This window comes from Gorilla gorilla, chromosome 4 (assembly GCF_029281585.2).
Source record: "Gorilla gorilla gorilla isolate KB3781 chromosome 4, NHGRI_mGorGor1-v2.1_pri, whole genome shotgun sequence".
NCBI lineage: Eukaryota > Metazoa > Chordata > Mammalia > Primates > Hominidae > Gorilla > Gorilla gorilla.
The window spans coordinates 13,929,648-13,952,609 of NC_073228.2; the positions used below are offsets into that span (position 1 = coordinate 13,929,648).

The following is a 22,962-nucleotide window of genomic DNA, read 5'->3' on the forward strand; positions in this document are numbered from 1 at the left end:
AGCAGGGGGTTAACAACCTGGCTGACCAGTGCATTCTTTTCCATACGTGAGGTGCCATTCGAATACACAGTATTATTGGTTCCATTCCACAACAGTCACACTGTAAAATGATCTGCCCTTTGTTAATGGTCTACTTTGAGGACTTGAGGATTGCTCAGCCCCCAATTTGACAGGTTCATACTCAATTATATGACACGTTTGAAAGAAGGATAGCATGATAAGCTGGTGGCTAATAAATGCTGTTGGACAACTGTCTAGCCACATGAAATGAAAGTAGATCCCTTACATCGTATACATGCCAGATAAAGTAAACAGCGAATTAGGAAAAGCAAAACTTCTTAAAGCTTATTAAGGAAGCAAAGGAGACCATCTCTATGACCTTGGACATTGTATCGTCTTGTAGAAGACATGAAATACATAAGACATAAACAGGTGATAAATTTGACTATGCTAATATTAAAAACATCTATATAACAAAAGATATCATATAATGAAAGCTAAAAAAACAAGCCACAGGCAGGGAGAAGATACAACAGATAATGTATGGTTATCAGCTTAAAGAATTCCCGGCCAGGCGCAGTGGCTCTCGCCTGTAATCCCAGCACTTTGGGAGGCCGAGGCAGGTGGATCACCTGAGGTCAGGAGTTCGAGACCAGCCTGGCCAACATGGTGAAACCTCGTCTCTACTTACACAAAAATTAGCCGGGTGCGGTGGTGCACGCCTGTGGTTCCAGCTACTTGGGAGGTTGAGGCAGGAGTATCACTCGAACCCAAGAGGTGGAGGTTGCAGTGAGCCGAGATTGTGCCACTGCACTCCAGCCTGGGCAACACAGTGAGACTCCATCTCAAAAAAAAAAAAAAAAAAAAGAATCCTAAAAATCAGTAAGAAAGAGGCCAACAACCCAACCAGAAATGGGAAAAGGACAGGAACAGGCAATTTAGAAAAGAGAAAACTCATAAGCCATTAACATATGAAACAATAATCAACCTCATTAATAATCAAGAAATGCACTTTAATGTCACACTGTAGATGAAAGTGACACAACACTACAATTTTTGAATTGTGGTTCCCTCTGGGGGTGGGATGGGGACCAGAACGGGGTTGGAGGATGATACCTATAACATTTTTAAAATAGAGAGCCCTGAAGCAAATATGGCATGATATTATGTTAAATCTCTATTGTGGACACAGTTATATTATTTTCTATATACTTTCTTCTATTGAAAAAATATTTTCAAAATTTTTAATTTTTATGTTTAAACGTGATACGAATCAGGCGGCAGAGCAGTCTGATTAAAAACCCATCTGATCCCTGAATTAAGTGTCTAATTTCTGAAGGTGAGTTCCTTGAGGGCGTGGCAAATATCTTTAGTTTTCCATTCAAAATGCTTGCCACATATAGGCAAACAATATATGCTTCCTGGGCAAACAAAACCATACATGCATAGTGCTACAATCTGAGTTCTAGCTGAAGTCACCAATCAGCTGCACTTGTACAGCCCAGACTGCTTTGAACAAGCACATCCATCTTCTGAGGGAACCACTTCCACTATAATGACACCGCCTACTCAGACCTTCCCGGGCTTTGAGGTGTAGATCTCAACTATGCCACAGCAAAATAACCACCAATGGGGCAATACTGGCAGGAAGCAAAGTCACTTCTACAAAGGCCAATATCCACCCCCAATAGCTGAAGTGCCAAAAGGATGGCCATATAGGATGCCATAAGGATGAAGTCATGCCTGTTGACTTTACATATTGGGTATTTCTAGAACCTTTTCCATTAAAACAAGAAATAAAACTTCCCTCTGACTGCCCCTGTTCCAAGCACCCTCATGTCTTGACTGGATTACTGTAAATAACTTTCCAACAGGTCTCTTCCCATGCCCCCTGCCGCCCCACCCGCAATAATGTGCTCAACACTGCATACAGTGCTCTTTTCCAAATGAATGCCCAGTGGGTCACCAATGGTTGGGTCTCTTTTGAGGCCATTCATATCATTCTTTCTCCTGCTCTGTGCTCCAGACAGTTCCTCGAGGTGCCATCTGTGTCCTGCCCTCCCAAAGATAGGGCTGTTAAAGGTGCCATCCCCTGCCTGGGCTCAATGTCTATTCTTTTTTCCTATCTCAAATCCAAGGACATTTAATTTGGGACGTTTTTGTTCCCTAGTTAGGACTCCCTCATACATTCATTTTAACAGTCTTCCTTTCAAGTCACTTAGACCAACCAGGGTGGCAAACAATTTCTGTAAAGGGCCTAATAGCCAAAATGCTTTAGGCTTTGTGGGCCATATAGTCTCTGTCACAACTACTCAATTCTGCTGCTGTGGCACAAAAGCAGAATGAGGATGGCTGTGTGCCAACAAAACTTTATTTCCAAAAATAGGTGATGGGCCAGATGTGGCTCATGGGCCCAGAGCTTGCCAACTCAATTGAAACAATAACTATTATTGAGTGCCTCCTATATGCAGCTACTGTGCTGGGGACACAGCCATAAACAAGATGAACGACTTCTTTCTCTCAGGGAGCACACATTCTAGTGTGAGTCATCGTGTGACTGGCTGGTTCTCCCTCTAGGCTGTAAACACCATGAAGGCAAGGGGTGCCTATTCTGGCTCTATTTTTACTGCCAGTGTTCAGCAGAGTAACTGACAGAGAAGAAGCAGTAAATAAACATACATTGAATGAATGAATAATTCTTATCAATACTTGAAAGTAGTTTGCTAGTAATATAAATGATGCTTAAATTTTCAGTCTTGAAGGTAAAGTTAAGATTAAGCTTAGGTTGCCATGTTGACTAGCAACCAACTTAACTGAAGTTACTTGCAAAAATACTGGGTTATCTATTCAAAGAAGTTAGTACAAGAGGAACTGACAGCTCAAAATCTTTTTTAGTTAGAAAAAATTACAACTGAGACTATGAATCTATGTTGAAAACATAGATAGGGTTTGATAATAAGTTATATTACCTCAATCCTAGGTATATACCCAAAAGAAAGGAGATCAGTATATTGAAGAGAGAGCTTCGATGTTTGCTGCAGCACTACTCACAACAACCAAGATTTGGAAGCAACCTACGTGTCCATAAACAGATGAATAAAGAAAATATGGCAGATATACACAATGGAATACTGTTCAGCCATAAAAAGAATAAGATCCTGTCATTTGCAACAACATGGATGGAACTGGAGGTCACTATGTTAATTAAAATAAGCCAGGCACATGAAGACAAGCTTTGCATGTTCTCACTTATTTGTGGGAGTTAAAAACGAACATAACTGAACTTACGAAGATAGAGGCTAGGAAGGGTAGTGCGAGAGTGAGGGGTGGGGAGAAGTGGAGAAGGGTTAATGGGTACAAAAAATAATTAGAAAGGATAAATAAGACCTAGTAATTACTAGCATAACAGGCTTACTATAGCTAAAAATAATTTCACTGTCCATTTAAAAAATACATAAAAGAGTATAATAGGATTATTTGTAACACAATGGATAAATACTTGAGATGACTGATACCCCATTTATCCTGATGTGATTATTACACATTGCATGCCTGTATCAAAATATCTCATGTAACCCATAAATATATATACCTTCTGTGTACCCACAGAAATAAAAAAAATTATAAAAAATATGTTTTACTATAGAAGTCAATTCGGAACAATGCTATTTTACTTAAGAAGGAACCAATCAACCAACCAACCATCTCTTTTCTCCCACCTCTATAGCCTCCTTGCACTTCTTGGGATAGGCTGCAGCCTCGGGGCCACACTGTGGCCTGGTACATCTTCTGTCACAGGAGAGGAGCAGGGAGTATGCCCAGCCCAGCCCAGCCCACTGAAGTTTCAGGCTGCAGCTGCTGACATTCCATGTTTGGCTACCATTATGAGACATACTGCTATTCTTTTTTCCTTTTTTTCCCATACTTCAGCTGCTCTCTTGTTCCTTACTTCTTGGTTCTTCCACCTCATCAGATGATCTGGCTCTTCACAAATTAATTTTACTGAAAATTCAATGCAGGTTCACGGAGAAAGAGAAAAGTACCTACTACTTATAAGCTCTTTTTTGAAGGGTAGGCTTAGGAATCTCTCTGAAAATTATAAATACAAAACCCCCAAACCGGGGACTGTATTGCATACTGAGCTAATTAAAATACGCTTTTAGTTCTATCAAATCCCTGAATGTCTCCTCTTCCTCATCATCACCAACACCACCATCACCATTGTTACGACCATCACCAACACCGTCATCACCAACACCACCACCACCATCAGCACCACCACGATCACCACCAGCATCATGATGACCACTACCATCATTGTTATCTCCACCATCATCACCAACTCCATCATCACCATCACCAATAGCACCATCATCATCACCACATATTCTTTTAATCAGAATACCAGGATTTATTCCAAAAATGAAAATGCAGTCTAAAAGGTTAAATTTCGTTAAAAAAAAAAATCTGTGAAATGACCGAATTTTAAGAGCAGCCATTTTGAAATGAATGAAAACTCTGAAATGGACCAAGACATCACATACTTTATACCATTTCGGAGTTTGAAGTATTTCCATACACATCAGCTTAACTGACCCTCACAAACAATGTCAGTTTTACAGATGAAGAAACAGGCTCAGAGAGGCCAAGTGGCCAGGGTTTGTAACTAATAAACGGTAAGGAATGAACTGAAATCTGAGTTTTCAGAATATAATCTAGTGCTCTTCCCACCACAACATTCTATTATCACATAATTTTTCCCCTAAGAAAAGCCTTAAAAAGAAAAAAGAAATGAAGCTCATGTATAACGTTAAATTCTCTTTTCTTCTGCTGTTAAGTGGTTTACACAGTCTATAAATAGGTGTCTATAAAAATCTAAGCAACATAACTGTCTTAAGTGATTAAATTAAAAAGGATTACATAATAGCATGGCTGAAAGAGAAAAGCTTTCCTTTGTCTTTAAATTCCAAAATGTTAGCATACAAAGATAAAATTTTCCTGGAAAAGTATTTAATGAAGAGCTTCCAAAAGCCATGGTAAGCAAAATTTTAATTAGGTATCAGATTTAATCAGATATGAAAGTGTGGACAAGATTTACTCAGAGGTGTGCAGAATGCTGTACTGGTACTAACACTGACAAATAGTAAATGCGTTCATTCTTTATCATCACAGTCCTTTTAACTGAAATAATATGTATTATAAAAACTAGTTCGCAATGCTTTCAACAGTTGACAGTATATGTTTACTAAGGCTTACTGATACCACAAATCCTTCGCTGCTTGGTTTTCAGGGGCAGGATAAATGCTACAACAGCCTTCAGCTTTTGAAAACCAAAGATGCCTCCCCCTCTACTGCATTTACTAGGTGTAAAGATCTCAGGGAGAAAGTACTTTGAATTCAAAATTCCATTGCTGGACAGACTCCCAAACATTTCATCTGTCAACTACTATAAATACAAGGAATTATGAAACGCAGAACACAGTACAAGATTTATTGGAAACACAAATAGTGTCCAAAAGAATAAGTTTGTTGCCTTGTGTTTTTCTTCAAAACGGCAGTAAAATGAGATTGCTTCCTCAAGGTTAAGAGTCTATTAAATAAAGAAGGAAACTGGGGGCAAAGGAGGCTTGCTTCCTAATTTGGGAAGGCCTGCCCGTGCCAGCCCAGCAGAGAGAAACCACAGTAGGGAAAGCCATGGGTAAGTCTCTGCTCAGTGCGGCAGATCTTTAGCAAGCAGCTCTTTTCCAAGACGCCATTTTATCCAATCTGAATTGCAGCCAAGAGCTTAGGGACGCCGAGCTACCACTCACACGCTGGAATGTTATGTCACAAACGGACTGGCGAGAAGCAGCCACTATTTGTTCCGTGTTTGTTCCGTTTCTCCTGCTCTACGAGGGGCTGACGGGTGAGGAAATACCTGCAGACGGTGCCGCCCAACCCTCCTAGGAGACGCCACCTCGCGTGCACAGCTGCCTCTACGCCTGCATCTAGGCTCGCCTGGCCTCTCGCTACAACATGTCGGCTGGGTACAGCGAGAGCCGCCTCCTGTAGAGCTGCCAGGGAGCTGCCAGGAAGCTCCCGGGGCCAGCCTGCGTCCGGGCCACCCGCGGGCGCCCGCGGCCGCAAGCCGGGCAGGGCTGGGCAATGCCCTTTCTACTCCAGGAGGCACCCGAATCATCCCCTTCAACTAGGGGTGGAGGCATGGACGGATGGGATTTTACAGCTTTGATTATCTAATTGCAGCTGACACTAAACCGATCTTCCTTCCTCTTTAAATTCTTTCGATTGTCACAAACATTTTCACTTCAGGACCCAGTTACAATTAGCATCACAGCCACTTTTCTTCTGTGTTTTTGAAAGTCAGCCAAAGGAATAACGGCATTTTGCCTATTGGCTGCAGGCGAATAAACTGCGGCTCTCTCATCCTGCCTTTGTTTTCCGCTCCTTCTTTCTCCCTTTTTCTAAACAACTCCTAAACATTTGGCATGCCAACACTAGCTGTAATATTCTAAATGAGCCCCATATGTAAACTGGCAAGTGTCCAGCTTCTTAATTACTTTCCTGCCTCTATCTAAAAAAGATCTAAGTAGCAAACACTGCCGTATATTAATCAAAGCCTCTGTTTATAAATGTACAAAGCAGCCACCAAAACAATACATTGTTCTGCCTTTGGCACAAGAAGTTATTATTATTATTTTTTAAAGATAAAAGCTCTCAAGTGTTTCAAGCTGGAGCTATCCTGCAGACTTGCAAAACATAATCTGCACTAAACCTGACATGATCAGGTGGCATTCTTTGGAATCTCTGGAAATCACTGTACTTACTAATACTCATCTTCCCAGTTAAGATCTGTTGCTATTTGGCTAAATATACTCCCATCCAAATCAATACATGAATTTACAAATCTACTTTCCCCTGTATTATTTTATGAGAAGGCCAATGTTGCATTTGCTGGTAACAGTCTTTACCTAAAGAGAACCTGGAACCAGGGCTGGGAGGCACCCTGGCCTACCTGTCTTGCAGAAGCCCTTCCACCATTGGCAATAACTGACTATCTCTCCTTGGCTACTGCCAGTGAAGGGGGAAGGAATAAAAGTTCTTCCAGAAATCTGAAAACCCTGCCTACCACCCTACATTTCCGCCACTCTTGTTCCACCTCTGTCCTCTGGGGCTGCCCGGGGGCAGCGGGCTCTCAGGACAGCCCTTTGACAGCTGAAATGCCCACAGGCCCTCCTCCTCTCGGGCTTGTTGTAGGCTCCCCTCTGTTGTTCTCCCAGTCCTTAGGGGGCATTTCTAGGCCTTTATTGCCCTGTCTGCTCTGGATGCCCTTGTGTGCAAGCCTGCGTTTCCCACGAGGGATGGCAGCCACAGGATGCTGCCTGAGAACAGTCACAGCATTAACCACTGGCAGGAGGGTCAGCTGGACGCTGGAAAGCTCCATTTAGAATTGTCAGCCCATTACAAAATTGGTTTCACTTGACTGAATTTCACTTCAACATCAGCATTATCGAATATTAAAAGCATCTAGGACTTATTTTTGCATGCAAGTATTAGAAGTCTTGGTTACCTTCTAAAATGGGATACTTGTTGACATCAATAATGCTACAAAACCAATGAAGCTTCTGCCCAATGCCCGGGCCAATGTGCGTGACGGCAAGAAGGTGACACCAAGAACAGAGGGGATGGCTGACCTGATAAGAGGTAGGGAGTGGGGGTAGGGGGCAAGATTTGAAATTGCTGTTCTGTGGGGACCTGCAGCCTAGCAAAAGTTCAACTGGTTCTCAAACACAGGTTGCTCTTTATCATCACAGGATAAAGTGAGATTGCTGGTCACTGGAAGACTAATGCTATCTACACCTGTGCCTGTTCTGTAAAGAATACAGTCAACTCTGTTTTTGTCCCTACTGCCTCTCGACACGTTCCAACTTGCCTGTTATTAATTCATGCCACTGGGCAGAGGACAAATGCAGAGCATTCAGTCGTCAGTAAAGAGCTGTGCTCTAGGTGTCTGCAGGATGTATTCCTGTATCTGAACAGCTACGTCATATTACCCAACATTTTGATAAATCCTGCCACATGCCTCCTTACATTCCGACCAACAGCACACCAGTGTCGCCTTTTCCCACACTCTCGCTGGTCGCCTGCGGTGATTACAGGGTCTTGAGAAGATTAAATGAGTTAATATGTGTAAAGCAACTGGATCTTGCAAATGATAAGCACTCAATCCATAGTACTGTGTTATTATAATAGAGGAATATTAACAAGATTTAAAGTTTTGACAATTTGGTAAGTGAAAAGTGATCTATCAATGCTGTTTCCATTTATCTTTTCCCTGATTACAAGGAAACACTTTTTTTTTTTTTTTTTTTTGACACGGAGTCTCGCTCTGTCGCCCAGGCTGGAGTGCAGTGGCACCATCTCAGCTCACTGCAAGCTCCGCCTCCCAGGTTCACGCCATTCTCCTGCCTCAGCCTCCCGAGTAGCTGGGACTACAGGCGCCCGCCACCACGCCCGGCTAATTTTTTGTATTTTTTTTTTTTAGTAGAGACGGGGTTTCACCGTGTTAGCCAGGATGGTCTCAATCTCCTGAACTCGTGATCCACCTGCCTCGGCCTCCCAAAGTGCTGGGATTACAGGTGTGAGTCACCGCGCCCAGCCACAAGGGAATACTTTCAACATACTTAGGACCCATTTGTGGTAGTTCTATGCTCTTCCCGTTCACATTCTTTGCCCGTTCTTCTATGGGACCGTTTTTCTTTTGATTTGTAGGAACACTTGGCATTTTTGAGATATTTATCTTTTGCTATTTACACTGTAAACATGTCCTCTCAGATTTTATTCATATTCATGTACAAAACTTTTAAATTTTTATACACTCAAACTTGTCAGTCTTTCTTTTCATGGCTTATGATTAAAATTTTATCCCAAGATTTAGAAAATACTCTCTTACGTCATCTTTCTGTAGTTCTTATATTTGTCTTGCATATGGCTTTCTAGCACTCGATATTGATCTGAACCACTATTTTCTCAGTGATCTGCAACTCTCCGTGTATACATCTGTTTTTCCCCCTGCTCTCTTTATATCATAGTTCCTGGATCTGTGTTTACTCCTGTCCTAGAAACACGCTGTTAAAATTACTAGAGGATCACAGCTCAAAGTGATAGCTCATTATGCTTTTTCAGTCTCTTGGCTCTTCTATTCACGTACATTCGCTCTTCTAGATGAAGTTCAGAATCAGTCTATCAAGTTCCAAAAGCAACTTGGAGGAAGAGCTTTAAATCTGAATTTAATTTGGCTCTATTACCAAAAGAAGCTTTTATGCTGGTTTATTACTATTACTTAGTAATACCAACAGCCAATTTCTGTAGCCTTACATCTTCCCGCTGCCCCCCGCCACAGTGAGCCTGCAGCGGTTACTGAGAGGCTTTACAACTGCGGGTCTGCGCTTTTCGTGCATGCAGGTCACTCCATCTGCGATGCCCTTTCACCTTCTTTGCCCAGCACAGCTAACTTGAAACTCAGCTCATATCACCTCCACCAGAAAGGCTTCCTTGCAGTCCCCTATCCGTAGTCTGGGTTAGTTGTCCTTTCCATGTGGCACTCTATGCTTATCTCTGTTACAATACCTTGAAGTGGCTGACTTACTTATTGGTTATTCCAAAACACTTCACTCATGAATTGTCCATCCCCGGTGCAGGGTATGTGATGTTTGGTAGGCATTCAACAAATGTTCTGCTCAATGAACAAATGAAGACACACATGACAAAACCACCGTTCTGAAAGGCTAGCATCTTCCTCCCTTCTCAGAGCTGTGCAAGCCGAGTGTGGCACTGCTGCCTGAACATTCTCATATAGGAAGAAAAGGAAAAAGAGTGAAAAAGTGTGAAGCCAGTACACTAGTTTGTCTAAGAAATGGCAAAATGTGTGGCTGCAATTTTCTATAGAAACAAGCTTGCAGATTAATATAAATCAAAAGGTGAATTATGACAAAATGTTTTAAGAGTCAGATTAATCTGCTATTTACATCCCGTTAGGAAGCATATTCTATATAAAGAAAAAGAATAATGAAATAAATAACTGTCAGACTAAGTCTCTTTTCATTCTTTCTTTCTTTCTTTTTTTTTTAATGGAATCTTGCTCTGTCACCCAGGCTGGAGTGCAGTGGTGTGATCTCAGCTCACTGCAACCTCTGCCCCCCGGATTCAAGTGATTCTCCTGCCTCAGCCTCCCGAATAGCTGGGGTTACAGGCGCCTACCATCACACCCAGCTAATTTTTGTATTTTTAGTAGAGATGGGGTTTCGCTATGTTGGCCAGGCTGGTCTTAAACTCCTGACCTCAGGTGATCCATCTGCCTCGGCCTCTCAAACTGCTGGGATTACAGGTGTGAGCCAACGCGCCCGGCCTATGTAAGTCTCTTTTCTAATTTCGCCAGTTGCCTTGTACTGTAACAGTATATAAATATAAATTTTATCTATTCTTACACAGCTAAAAACGCTACAAATTCCATTTTTAACTCTTTAAAAACTTTCCCATTTCTGCTCCTCTATTGTTTAATTTTATCCGTAAATCCTCTCTGTTTACTGGAATGGACACGTAAGTTTTCCATTAGCACAGTACAGGACTAGAACACTTACTTCCATGGGAAAGCAGCAGGCAACTGGTCAAATACTCAGTTATGGGGAAACAAGGATGCCCACAAATCTCCACTGTGCAACTTTTTAAAACTATGACAAAGGTGACTCAAACTCCATCAATTCCTTCCACGAATACTTCACTTTCTTTAGTTTTCGCTAAGCACACTAAAACCTGGGGGGAGGGCACAAAGAGTTTACACAGTAATACACCTGGGAAAAACACAGAAATTCATGTGCTAAGCTGAAAGAACTCCGAGTTTCACTTTGCTTATCAGAAATGATGTGCTGTTAAATTCCTAAGGATGCCTCCCCAGCTGCCCCCTGCTTGGTTAATTCAATCTTAGTTCTACTGACCCAGCATTTGACTTCTTTTTAATTGAACCTTACAAGTTAGAGAAATGTAATCATGAATAAAACTCTATTTTTTTGTTTTAATGTAGAAGTGACCATAGGAGTCACTTCCACATTAAAGTGACAGATTAAAGTACAATGAAAATCTATGTATTACTTTTAAGAAAGTTGTAAGAGCTTTTATTTCAAACTGTATCTAAAAATACTTTCACTGCAACCAGAAATCTGGTTACTCCTCAGGAATACACCAATAGAATTTCACCTGGATGTGAATTCATTAAACAACTATAATATGAAAAAGAGAACTCTAGGAAGGACAAGTGAAACTTCAAAATATACACAAATCACAGAGTGATGAGAAAGCTTTACTGCACTGTTTTAGAATTTAGTCAGTCAAAAATTTTGAGTATTTTTTTGAAACAGGTCTTGCTGTGTTGTCCATGCTGGTCTTGAATTCCTGGGCTCAAGCGATCCTTCTCCCTCAGCCTGTCAGGTAGCTGGGATTTGTGAACACTCTGCTTCACAATGGTGTTTCAAAGACGGGTACATATTTGTTGTATATTTCAAAGTCTCACCAGTCTCACACTAACAACTATCACCTGCATTACTCAACACCTACTATAAGCAAGACCTTGTGCTGCATATGAAATAAATAGCTCATCTTCAAAATTAGGAATCTCTTCATTTCAAAGATGAGTCAAAAGTGCAGGGAGTGAAGGTGATTTGGTCAAGGTCACACAGGAGGTGGTGGGTCTGGAAAGTGGATTGGGCCTGTCTCTTGACCACTTTGCCATACTGCCTCCATGCTTGCTGACGCTCACCTACAATCCCTGTGCCAACACCATAACAACATGGGACAGTGTTCCTGAAAGTCCTTCCACTGACAAAATCAAACAAAGTCATTGGAATAGTGTCTGAGTCAGAAATTTAAGGGAAAGGACCTTAGAGATCATGAGAGGTTCAAACCTCTCATTTTAGATGAGAAATGGAAGGACTAGTTGGTGGCATAACAAGTTCTAGTTTCCAAGTCCTCACCTATGGTTCAGAGATTTTCCCACTCTGCTTAGTCATAGAAAGCTCAGAGACGTTATTTATTTATTTTTTCCTGTTGCCCAGGCTGGAATGCAGTGACTCGATCTTGGCTCACTGCATCCTCCACCTCCCAGACTCAAGCGATTGTCCCACCTCAGCCTCTTGAGTAGCTAGGACCACAGGCACATGCCACCATGTCTGGCTAATTTTTGTAGAAACGGGGTTTTGCTGTGTCACCCAGGCTGGCCTCGAACTCCTGAGCTCAAGCAATTCACCCGCCCAGGGCTTCAAAGTGCTGGGATTACAGGCGTCAGCCACCGTGCCCGACCTCAAACATTTTCTTTATAGGATATTTCCAACTTAGTTTAAAGGCAAGACTCTTATGACCTAATCAGCAAAAAATATAGGATATACAGTATACAGTAAGTGCAAAGGTGTATGTTACAAACTGGGCATATTACACCTGTGAGAAGAGAATGGAGACAGAGCTGCTTGGGGAAGCCTCACGGGTGCGGGGGGACAATGAACTGGAAGTAAAGCGGGGGTTGGGGGGGCAGTTAAGCATGTGTGCATGGGAGGGACTTGACAGTGAGCATGGCACACTTGTGAGACAGTCAGAAAGCAATCCCAATCATAATAGAAAGTAGGCCATGGAGGCTGGGGGGCGGTGGCTCACGCCTGGAATCACAGCACTTTGGGAGGCTGAGGCAGGCGGATCACCTGAGGTCAGGAGTTTGAGACCATCCTGACCAACATGGTGAAATGCCTTCTCTACTAAAAATACAAAATTAGTCAGGCATGGTGGTGGTCGCCTGTAATCCCAGCTACTCAGGAGGCTGAGGCAGGCAGGAGAATCACTTGAACCTGGGAGGCAGAGGTTGCGGTGAGCCAAAACTGTGCCATCGCATTTCAGCCTGGGCAACAAGAGAGAAACTCAGTCTCAAAAGAAAAGAAAAAAGTAGGCCATGGAGAGTAGGCGGGGAAAATGTTGGGGAGACTCGGCTATGAAGGGCCTTCACAGCCAGACAGAAAAACGGAGAGTTTGTGCATTAGTAACTAGGTGACCAGGGCAGGTTTGTGAGGGGACCCCTCGTCAGTGAAGGGTGGTGAGTTAGAAAGATGCATCTGGCTGTGATACCAGAGACTACTGAAGAAGAGATGAAATTGGTATAAAATGAAGATTTTTGTTTGGGAGTCAAGAATGAATTTCTTATTTTATGCTCACTACATAGATTGATCAATTTTTTGAGATGTTTTCAATCCATAAAATGATTTACATTCTTCAATATGTGTGTGTGTGTTTATATGTATATTTATATATATACTCACACACTTTTTTTTTTTGAAACGGAGTTTCGCTCTTGTCGCCCAGGCTGGAGTGCAATGGTGTGATCTCGGCTCACCACAACCTCCACGTCCCAGGTTCAAGCGATTCTCCTGCCTCAGCCTCCCGAGTAGCTTGGGATTACAGGCATGTGCCAACATGCCCAGCTAATTTTGTATTTTTAGTACAGACTGGGTTTCTCCATATTGGTCAGGCTGGTCTCGAACTCTCGACCTCAGGTGATCCGCCTGCCTTGGCTTCCCAAAGTGCTGGGATTACAGGCGTGAGCCACTGTGCCCAGCCTACAATATATATTTTAGAAGGACTATGAACTAGGAGTATTTTCTTGGATAATGTTATATTTACAGAGATAAATATTTAATGAAGGAATATTATCATAGCAAGATTTTATTGACTTAATTGCTTATTTTCTACTTATCTAAGAAGATACCAGTAACATTCTGCACCAGCAGCATTTGATGAGAAAACTGATACAATACTGTCAAGCAATCACATCACAACCAGATACAACCAGAACAGGCAGGGCTGTCACATTTCTTACTCAGTTTTTCAAAAGAAGACCCTTAAATTAAAACAGCAAGCTATTTAGGTCTAACTATAAAATCCTTGTCTCTGTTAAGATTTTCCCAAGGACCATATTGGGAAAGTAGCATGTTTGATTGTAAACTGCTGGCAACTAAATAGATGAGACTATATTCTTGGTCAGTGAATATATTTTATCTTTTCTGCCTTGCTTTTTGGTGACAATCATTGACCTACATCCCCTCTACCAAGTGGTTAGCAGACGAAAGCCAAGACTATTTGAAGAGACTTGGTAAAGTTGTCTAAAAATATTAGTTCTGACTATACTACAAAGTCACAGTTTTGAAAAACATTGCCATAAATACTTCAAGGTCATGCTAGAATTATTACCCATATTAAAAAGCAGCACATGAAAGAAAACAAGAATATGACTTGTGCCATGTTTCTTTTAAATTCCAATCTAAGAAGCCTCCTTGCACATCTAATTACAGACCTTAATTTCATAACTATGAGCAGATAAGTTTCCATTCTAGAAACAGCACCAATTATTAGTTGTTACTTGAAACCAAAAAATTGAAGAATCTAACAGAGAACATGGCAGTTGACCACAAATACTTTGTTCTCTTCCAAAAATTCCTTAAAACTACAGTACATGAATTTTTCAAAAGTACAAATCCATCAAGTCAAGGAGATTGGAAAAGAAGCTGACAGGAAATGAGAGACATCTGCATTTTGGCAGCTGGAAAGCAAATAAACAAGTGGTGATTTTTCTTAGGAGCCAAAAGAAAGCTAACAACTAGTTACAGGCAAGGAAGCAACAAGAAGCAGGGCTTAGGATGAGGAGGTATCAGATAGGCTTGGCTCAATGTGTATGACTAAGTTACAGTTAGAAACGCCTAGTGGAAGGATCTGTACCTCCCTGCAAAAAATGCTTGTGTGCACTCTTAAGGCAGACTAGGAAATAGAGAGAAAAGGGTTTTACTGAAAAGTTTTCACTTCTGGGTTCTAAAGTATCTGCCTTGATGGGTTCGTATGGACCAATGTACAGACCTTTAGTTTCTGATGAAAAATAAGCTCAGCTGAAGTAGCTCATGCCATCTGCAAACTCATGACCAATAATGTAAATAAATAGAGGGAAAACACAATTAAATTTTAAAACCCACTTAAAATGAAATGAATTTGTCTGTCTCTGTGTATGTAGTGAATATGGACCAAAATATGTCTATTTCTATTGCTCAGCAGCAAAGTTGAAAATAGCAAAGTTTTCAGATCAAAACAATGTCTCATCCTATGTGGTTTTTACCTGGTTGGAGCTTACTGGGATGATGCTGTGTTCCGGCTCCAGGTAGGGGAGGTGGGCTTACCCCTGCAGGCCCAGCACCCTGGGTTGGGCTCACACTGGTTAGAGTCCCCGTAGGCAATGGCTGGCCTCTCTTTAATAGCTGCTTCTGTTCTTGCTGGCGGAAGCGTGGAGGCACCTCACGAGGCAGGTAACGGGATGCAGCTGGCTGCTGGCCACTGGCAGATGCACGTTTGCCATTGTTGCTGCTTGAGATAGTGCTGGTGGAAGTACTGGTACTGGTACCGGCAGGTTGGGGCTGGCTTGAACAGGTCTTAGTAGGTTCTGGCACTAAAATGAATGAAAGGCAAAAGAACCCAAAACTTTAGCTAGACCCCTTTAAAACCCAACCCAAACCAAGGAAACCATAACCAAAAACTGAGAAAAAATGACAATGTAGTGCTTTGGAAACAGAACTGGACTAAAGTCTAGAGTTCCAAGTTTGAGACCTAGTTTTGCTACACACAAACTAATCTTGAGAGTCTGAGCCAGCTATTCCTGGGCCTTGGTTTCCTCATCTGTAAAATCAAGGTGATACATTAAGACTGGAGCAGCAGTTCTCAGCCTTGGTTTGCATCACAACCACCTAGAGGGCTTATCAGAGCCCAGATACCTGGTGCCAACCTCCAGACTTTGATTCAGTGTCAAAAAGCAAGGAGAAACTGGGAATATGCATTTCTTTCTTTCTTTCTTCTTTTTTTTTTTTTAGTGTGAGACAGTGTCTCACTCTGTCACCCAGGCTGGAGGGCAGTATGGCACCATCTTAGCTCACTGCAACCTCCACCTCCCAGATTCAAGTGATCTTCCTGCCTCAGCCTCCAGAGTAGCTGGGATTACAGGCGCAGGCCACCAAGCCCAGATACTTTTTATATTTTTAGTAGAGATGGGGTTTCACCATGTTGGCCAGGCTGGTCTCCAACTCCTGACCTCAAGTGATCCGCTCGCCTCAGCCTCCTAAAATGCTGGGATTACAGGTGTGAGCCACCATGCCCGGCCGGAATTTGCATTTCTAACAATTACTGGGACAATGTTGATGCTGCTGGTTCCAGCACCTCTCTATGAGAACCACTGCTCTTGTTCAATATTTATAAAACGAAGGAATTTTTAGGTGTCCATGAATTTATATGTATTTTTGTTTTAATTCTGATGATAATGTATAAAACATACATTGGTGCACTCTGGGTTATCTGAATAATTAAAGCTAAATAATGACGTTTTAGTCGACAACTGACTCATATGTGACAGTGGTTCCGTAAGATTATAATGGAATTGAAAAATTCCTATCGTCTGGTGACACAGCCATTGCAATGTCACAACACATTACTCATGTGTTTGTGGTGATGATGCTGGTGGTAACAAACCTGCCATCCTGCCAGTCACATAAAAAGTCTAGGGAGGCCATGGTGGGCGGATCACCTGAGGTCAAGAGTTCGAGACCAGCCTGGCCAAAATGGTGAAACGCTGTCTCTACTACACACACACACACACACACACACACACACACACACACACACACACACGCCAGGTATGGTGGCAGGTACGGGTAATCCCAGCTATTCAGGAGGCTGAGGCAGGAGAATTGCTTGAACCTGGGAGGTGGAGGTTGCAGTGAGCCGAGACTGTGCCACTGCACTCCAGCCTGGGTGACAGAGCGAGACTCTGTCTCAAAAAAAAAAAAAAGTCTAGCACATACATTATGTACAGTAGTAATTATGTACAGTAGTACATAATGGTTCATAATAACTATATTACTGGTTTATATATTTACTATGCTTTTTATCATTATTTTAGAGTGTATTGCTTCTACATAAAAAAAAAAAGCCAAAAACAACAGTTAACTGTAAAACAGCCTAAGGCAGGTCCTTCAGGAGATATCCAGAAGTCATTGTTATCACAGGAGATGAAACCTCCACGCATGTTATCTTCTAGTGGGACAAGATGTGGAGGTGGAAGATAGTGATACTGATGATCCTGACCTCGTGTACGCCTTGGCTTGTGTGTGCGTGTGTATGTGTCTAGGTTTTTAATAAGTTTAAAAGTTAAAAAAAAAATTAAACACAGAAAAGAGCTTACAGAATAAGGATATAAAGAAAGAAAAGTATTTTTTTGTACAGCTGTGCAATGTGTCTTTTAAGCTAAGTGTTATGAAAGAGTGAAAACTCTTAAAAAAATTAAAAAGCTTTATTACTGAAAAAAAAATTTTTTTAAGTTTAGTGTGGTCTAAGTGTATAGTCATGTCCTAGGCCTTCACATTCACTCACCACTCACTGACTCCTCAGAGTAACTTCCAGTCCTGCAAGCTCCATTCATAGTTAAGTGCCCTATACAGGTGTACCTTTTAAAAATTCTTTATAGCGTATTTTTCTTGTCCCTTTCCTATGTTTAGATAACATAAATACTTACCATTGTGTTGCAACTGCCTAAATATTCAGTATAGTAACATGCTGTAGAGGCTTGCAGCCTAGGAGCAAAAGGTTCTATCACATGGCGTAGGTGAGTAGCAACCTGTACCATCTGGGTTTGCACAATGACAAAACAGCCTAACGGTGCATTTTTCAGAACGTATCTCTCTGTCAAGCAAGGTGTGATCGTACTACTGAATTGTAGTGTCAGCAACTGTGGTTTGGCGTCTGTAGCACTGCCACACTCTGCCAGATTTACTGGGAAAGAATGCAGTTGGGCCTACTGTGCGAATAATGAATTTGCATTAAGTGAAGGTCTAAAATCATATTAGAGTAAGTTGCATAAACAAAGATCTCACAGTAATTTAAATTTTAAAAAAGGAGGAGAAGAGTTGGGTGATAACCTAATAATAGGGTTTACTAATTAGCATGCCGAATGCAAACAGTGATTCGAGTAGTAACTCTGCACGCCGACATGTAAAGTGCAAGAGTCGGCGCCTCAATAGTCAGTCCCACCTCATCTTGTACACAAAACATCATTATCCAGGACATTACATCTATTTTGTTATTTGAAAACACTTTTGGTTTTCTACTCAATTTGTAAACATCACTGGTTTGACAGCTGAGAAACAGCTATGTACAAAATGAGTTTATACCTAGTTCTGTACATACCTTTTATGTAGAAGAAACATTAAAACATATTTTAAGTCAACATTGGGGGGTGGTTCATGATACGGTACTGTTTCCCTTTATACTGTCAGCTCCAGTCTACCTGCAGTTTTTGTCTCTCAACATGGACTTGGCCATCTACCATGTGAACGCTACATTGTCCACACTGCCAGTATCCTCCAGGTCTTTGCCTCACTGTCTATCTGTCACTAGTGCCTGGCAAGTCCTTAGTCCTGGATGAACCCACTGTCTACTCTCCCTACTTCCTGACTCAGGTTGCTAAGTATCTCTCAATAAAATCATGTGACATGCAGTTTGGTACCGCTACGAATGCATGGTCCTGGCCTCAGAACGCCCTCACTGCTTCCTGTCAATTCTGCAACTTCCTGGGTCTGCCTTGTTCCAGTGGTGTCAACAATTCATTTAGAGATCTTCCACTCCTGAGCTCCTAATGCCTTTACCTCCTTGTTCCCACTTCTCCCCATCCCCAGAAAATGAACTTGACTACTCTGCAGAAGAAATAAAAGCCATCAAGTAAAAACTCCAAGTTTCAGCGGGGGGCGATGGCTCACGCCTGTAATCCCAGCACTTTGGGAGGCCGAGGCGGGCAGATCACAAGGTCAGATCGAGACCATCCTGACTAACACGGTGAAACCCTGTCTCTACTAAAAATACAAAAAAAAATTAGCCGGGCATGGTGGTGGGCGCCTGCAGTCCCAGCTACTTGGGAGGCTGAGGCAGGAGAATGGCGTGAACCCGGGAGGCGGAGCTTGCAATGAGCGGAGATCGCGCCACTGCACTCCAGCCTGGGCGAGACTCCGTCTCAAAAAAAAAAAAAAAAAAAAACAACCTCCAAGTTTCTGTCACTACAGATATATGAGTGTCACCCTGTTCTTTGTCCCACATCTGTTATTCCTATCTAAGGCTAATACTGTATTCCATCAACCCAAAGACGCACATCCCTTCACAGGTTACCATCACTTACATTGGGATGTGTCTTATGATGACATGTCAGTGCACAAGCAGCATATTTTCCTTTCTTAATGGTATGTGCAATACCGATATGTCTCACAATCAATGGGGTCAGAGAGGCAATGCAAGGGGGCACCCTCCAAACCTCTGGATCCTATCTTAGGGACTTTGCGTGTCCTGGGTCTTCAACTCACAACTCTCTCCAAAGTAGACATGAAGGCCCAAAACACAAGATTGGGTCTTGGATCAGATCCTTGCTTTGCAAGTATTTCTCTGTTTTTTTTCTAGCCAGAGTTTCAATATGATGGAACTGAATATAAAAAAGAAGAGGGTTGCTGTGTTTGTGTGCAGAGTGAAAGAAATTGCATTTCCAACCTCTAACGGGCCCAGGGACTGTCTGGCTACTGTAATTAGCTCCTTCTCATCATCACTTGAACATGTTCAAATATTTAATCTCTTCACAAATGGCAACAATCACCTCTCCTGGACTCCACATTCTCCTCCAGCTCCTCCCACTCTCTCCTCTCCTCCTGCCAAACCGTCATGGAAACTGACTACCCAAGGCCATAATTTCTTTCTTGCTGCTGAAATCCAAGGCCATGTTATCTGCTGACCCCTCAGTCTTTAGACCAAAAGACCCCTCCAGTTGTCTCTATCAGTGATGGCCACTCCTGCCTTCTTCTCTGTGCTACTATTTCCCATCCCCCTTGGCAGGTTTCCTTTTCTTTTATGGCTTTGTTGTCCACTCTTTAATACTTGATACACTTCAAAATCAACACGTCCCACATACTCATCAGCTTTCTTGCCTCGCCCTTCTGAGTATTTCAATCTCTCCTACATCTAATCAATCACCAAACCTTGTCATTTCTATTAATAGCTCCTAAATGCCCTCTACCCTCAAATATCCCTCAATTTCACCCATCTATTTTCATTCCAACTGTCACCATTGGAACCTGGGCACCCTCATCTCTTAGCTGGAGTACTGTAAGACTCTTTCTAATCCACCATCTATACTGCAGCCAGTGTGATCCTTCTGAAATGCAGATCTCCTCCCTGGTTTAAAACTCTGAGGTCTTGTAACGCTCTCAGAATAAAATCCAAACTCTCTGCAAGGTCCACGTGGTCCTGAGCAGTAAGACTCCCAGTTCCCCAGACTTAGCTTTGAGGTTCAGCAAGTGCTAAACTCCCCTGTGAGCTGCTTGCTTCTTCATCTAACCACCACATTTCATCAATTCTAGGGCACATTTCCAAATATTTCAACATTTCTGAAACTGGGATGCACATTATAACTGACAATGAATATATTAGTTTAACTGGCAATTTTTTTCTTAGCAGTACATAAAATAGTGCATAATGCAATTGATAATGTCAGAGTCAAAAAACATGGTAATTCCCAGCTATTCTTTAAATATCAGACTAAATGTCACCTCCTCTCCAAACCTCCTGTGACTCACCTAAGCCAGTCTAGGTGCTTCTGACTGAACATCCACAGTACCCGGTATTTGGCACAGCACTCAGCATTGTGTATGTTATTTTTTAAAATGACTGTCTTCTTCTCCAGGCTGTAAATTATGGCAGCATAGTGCCTGACAACAGTGAGTGCTAAATAAATGTTGAAGGAGTGATTGTTTTTCTCAAACATATAAAGTTTAAAAAATGCAGAGACAGCAACATCATGTAAAGAAATTAGTTGATGAAATAAAAAAATACTAAGGCTAGAGACTTCAAAAACTTGGATTCACTTCCACTAATAATATATATGATCTGGATCAAGTAATTTTTATATCCCTAGACCTCAGTTTTCTCATCTGGAAATGAAAGGTTTAGACTAGCTGACACTCTAAGGCTCCTTCTAATTCTGAAAGCCTATGGTTGAAGTGAAGCCCAGAGAACATGACATGCAGTTTTAATTCTGTGATGGCTAGCATTCCAGAGTCCACCGATTTCCTCTTCCCTATGTCCAGCCTGTCTCTGCTCCTATTTCCCTGGCCTTGATATAGACATGAAATACTTTTTTGTAATTACTTTAGATTTTAAAGTTCTTTACCTTTATACGGAATGAACATCCATTATATCTTTTAAAGAAAGGTGCAGAACCTATTTGTTACAAGTTGAAGTTGATTCTTAAATATAAATATATATACATTTTCCTGATAATGACCTTCCGCTAATTATAATAACAGAAAAGCTAATAGGTATTTACCCAAATGAGTTGAAAACTTTACGTTCATACAAAAACCTGCACACAAATGTTTATAGCAGCTTTATTCATAATTGTCAAAAACTGGAAGCAACCAAGATGTTTTTCAGTACATGAATGGATAAACTGGTGCATTCAGACAATGGAACATTACGTGATTTAAAAAAATTAGTTATCGCCCTCTCCCTCTCCCTCTCCCCACGGTCTCCCTCTCCCTCTCCCTCTCCCCACGGTCTCCCTCTCCCTCTCCCCACGGTCTCCCTCTCCCTCTCCCCACGGTCTCCCTCTCCCTCTCCCCACGGTCTCCCTCTCCCTCTCCCCACGGTCTCCCTCTCCCTCTCCCTCTCCCCACGGTCTCCCTCTCCCGCTTTCCACGGTCTCCCTCTGATGCCGAACCGAAGCTGGACGGTACTGCTGCCATCTCAGCTCGCTGCAGCCTCCCTGCCTGATCCTCCTGCCTCAGCCTGCCCAGTGCCTGTGATTGCAGGCGCGCGCCGCCACGCCTGACTGGTTTTCGTGTTTTTTTGGTGGAGACGGGGTTTCGCTGTGTTGGCCGGGCTGGTCTCCAGCTCCTAACCGCGAGTGATCGGCCAGCCTCGGCCTCCCGAGGTGCCGGGATTGCAGACGGAGTCTCGTTCACTCGGTGCTCAATGGTGCCCAGGCTGGAGTGCAGTGGCGTGATCTCGGCCAGCTACGACCACCTCCCAGCCGCCTGCCTTGGCCTCCCAAAGTGCCGAGATTGCAGCCTCTGCCCGGCTGCCGCCCCGTCTGGGAAGTGAGGAGCGTCTCCGCCTGGCCGCCCATCGTCCGGGATGTGAGGAGCCCCTCTGCCTGGCTGCCCAGTCCGGAAAGTGAGGAGCGTCTCTGCCCGGCCGCCCCGTCTGAGAAGTGAGGAGACCCTCTGCCTGGCAACCGCCCCATCTGAGAAGTGAGGAGCCCCTCCGCCCAGCAGCCACCCCGTCTGGGAATTGATGAGCGTCTCCGCCCGGCAGCCACCTCGTCCGGGAGGGAGGTGGGGGGGTCAGCCCCCCGCCCGGCCAGCCGCCCCGTCCGGGAGGGAGGTGGGGGGGTCAGCCCCCCGCCTGGCCAGCCGCCCCGTCCGGGAGGGAGGTGGGGGGGTTAGCCCCCCGCCTGGCCGGCCACCCGGTCCGAGAGGTGAGGGGCGCCTCTGCCCGGCCGCCCCTACTGGGAAGTGAGGAGCCCCTCTGCCCGGCCAGCCGCCCCGTCCGGGAGGGAGGTGGGGGTTCAGCCCCCCACCTGGCCAGCCGCCCCATCCCGGAGGTGAGGGGCGCCTCTGCCCGGCCGCCCCTACTGGGAGGTGAGGAGCCCCTCTGCCCGGCCACCACCCCGTCTGGGAGGTGTACCCAACAGCTCATTGAGAACGGGCCATGATGACAATGGCGGTTTTGTGGAATGGAAAGGGGGGAAAGGTGGGGAAAAGATTGAGAAATCGGATGGTTGCCGTGTCTGTGTAGAAAGAGGTAGACATGGGA

The 22,962-nt window shown here is 43.3% G+C and overlaps 1 protein-coding gene across 18 annotated transcripts in view; it reads right to left on the minus strand.

Moving 5' to 3' along the window:
* Positions 1–22,962, minus strand: part of TNRC6C (trinucleotide repeat containing adaptor 6C) — a 148,910-nt gene that overhangs the window by 58,991 nt on the left and 66,957 nt on the right. For 17 of the 18 annotated variants that reach the window (XM_055388798.2, XM_055388800.2, XM_055388801.2 and 14 more), the window contains one exon: positions 15,191–15,517. The exons of the other annotated variant lie outside the window; for it this stretch is intronic. In XM_055388798.2, the coding sequence (XP_055244773.1) occupies positions 15,191–15,517 (327 nt within the window). The remainder of the gene's footprint in view (positions 1–15,190; positions 15,518–22,962) is intronic. 18 annotated transcript variants of the gene reach the window in all.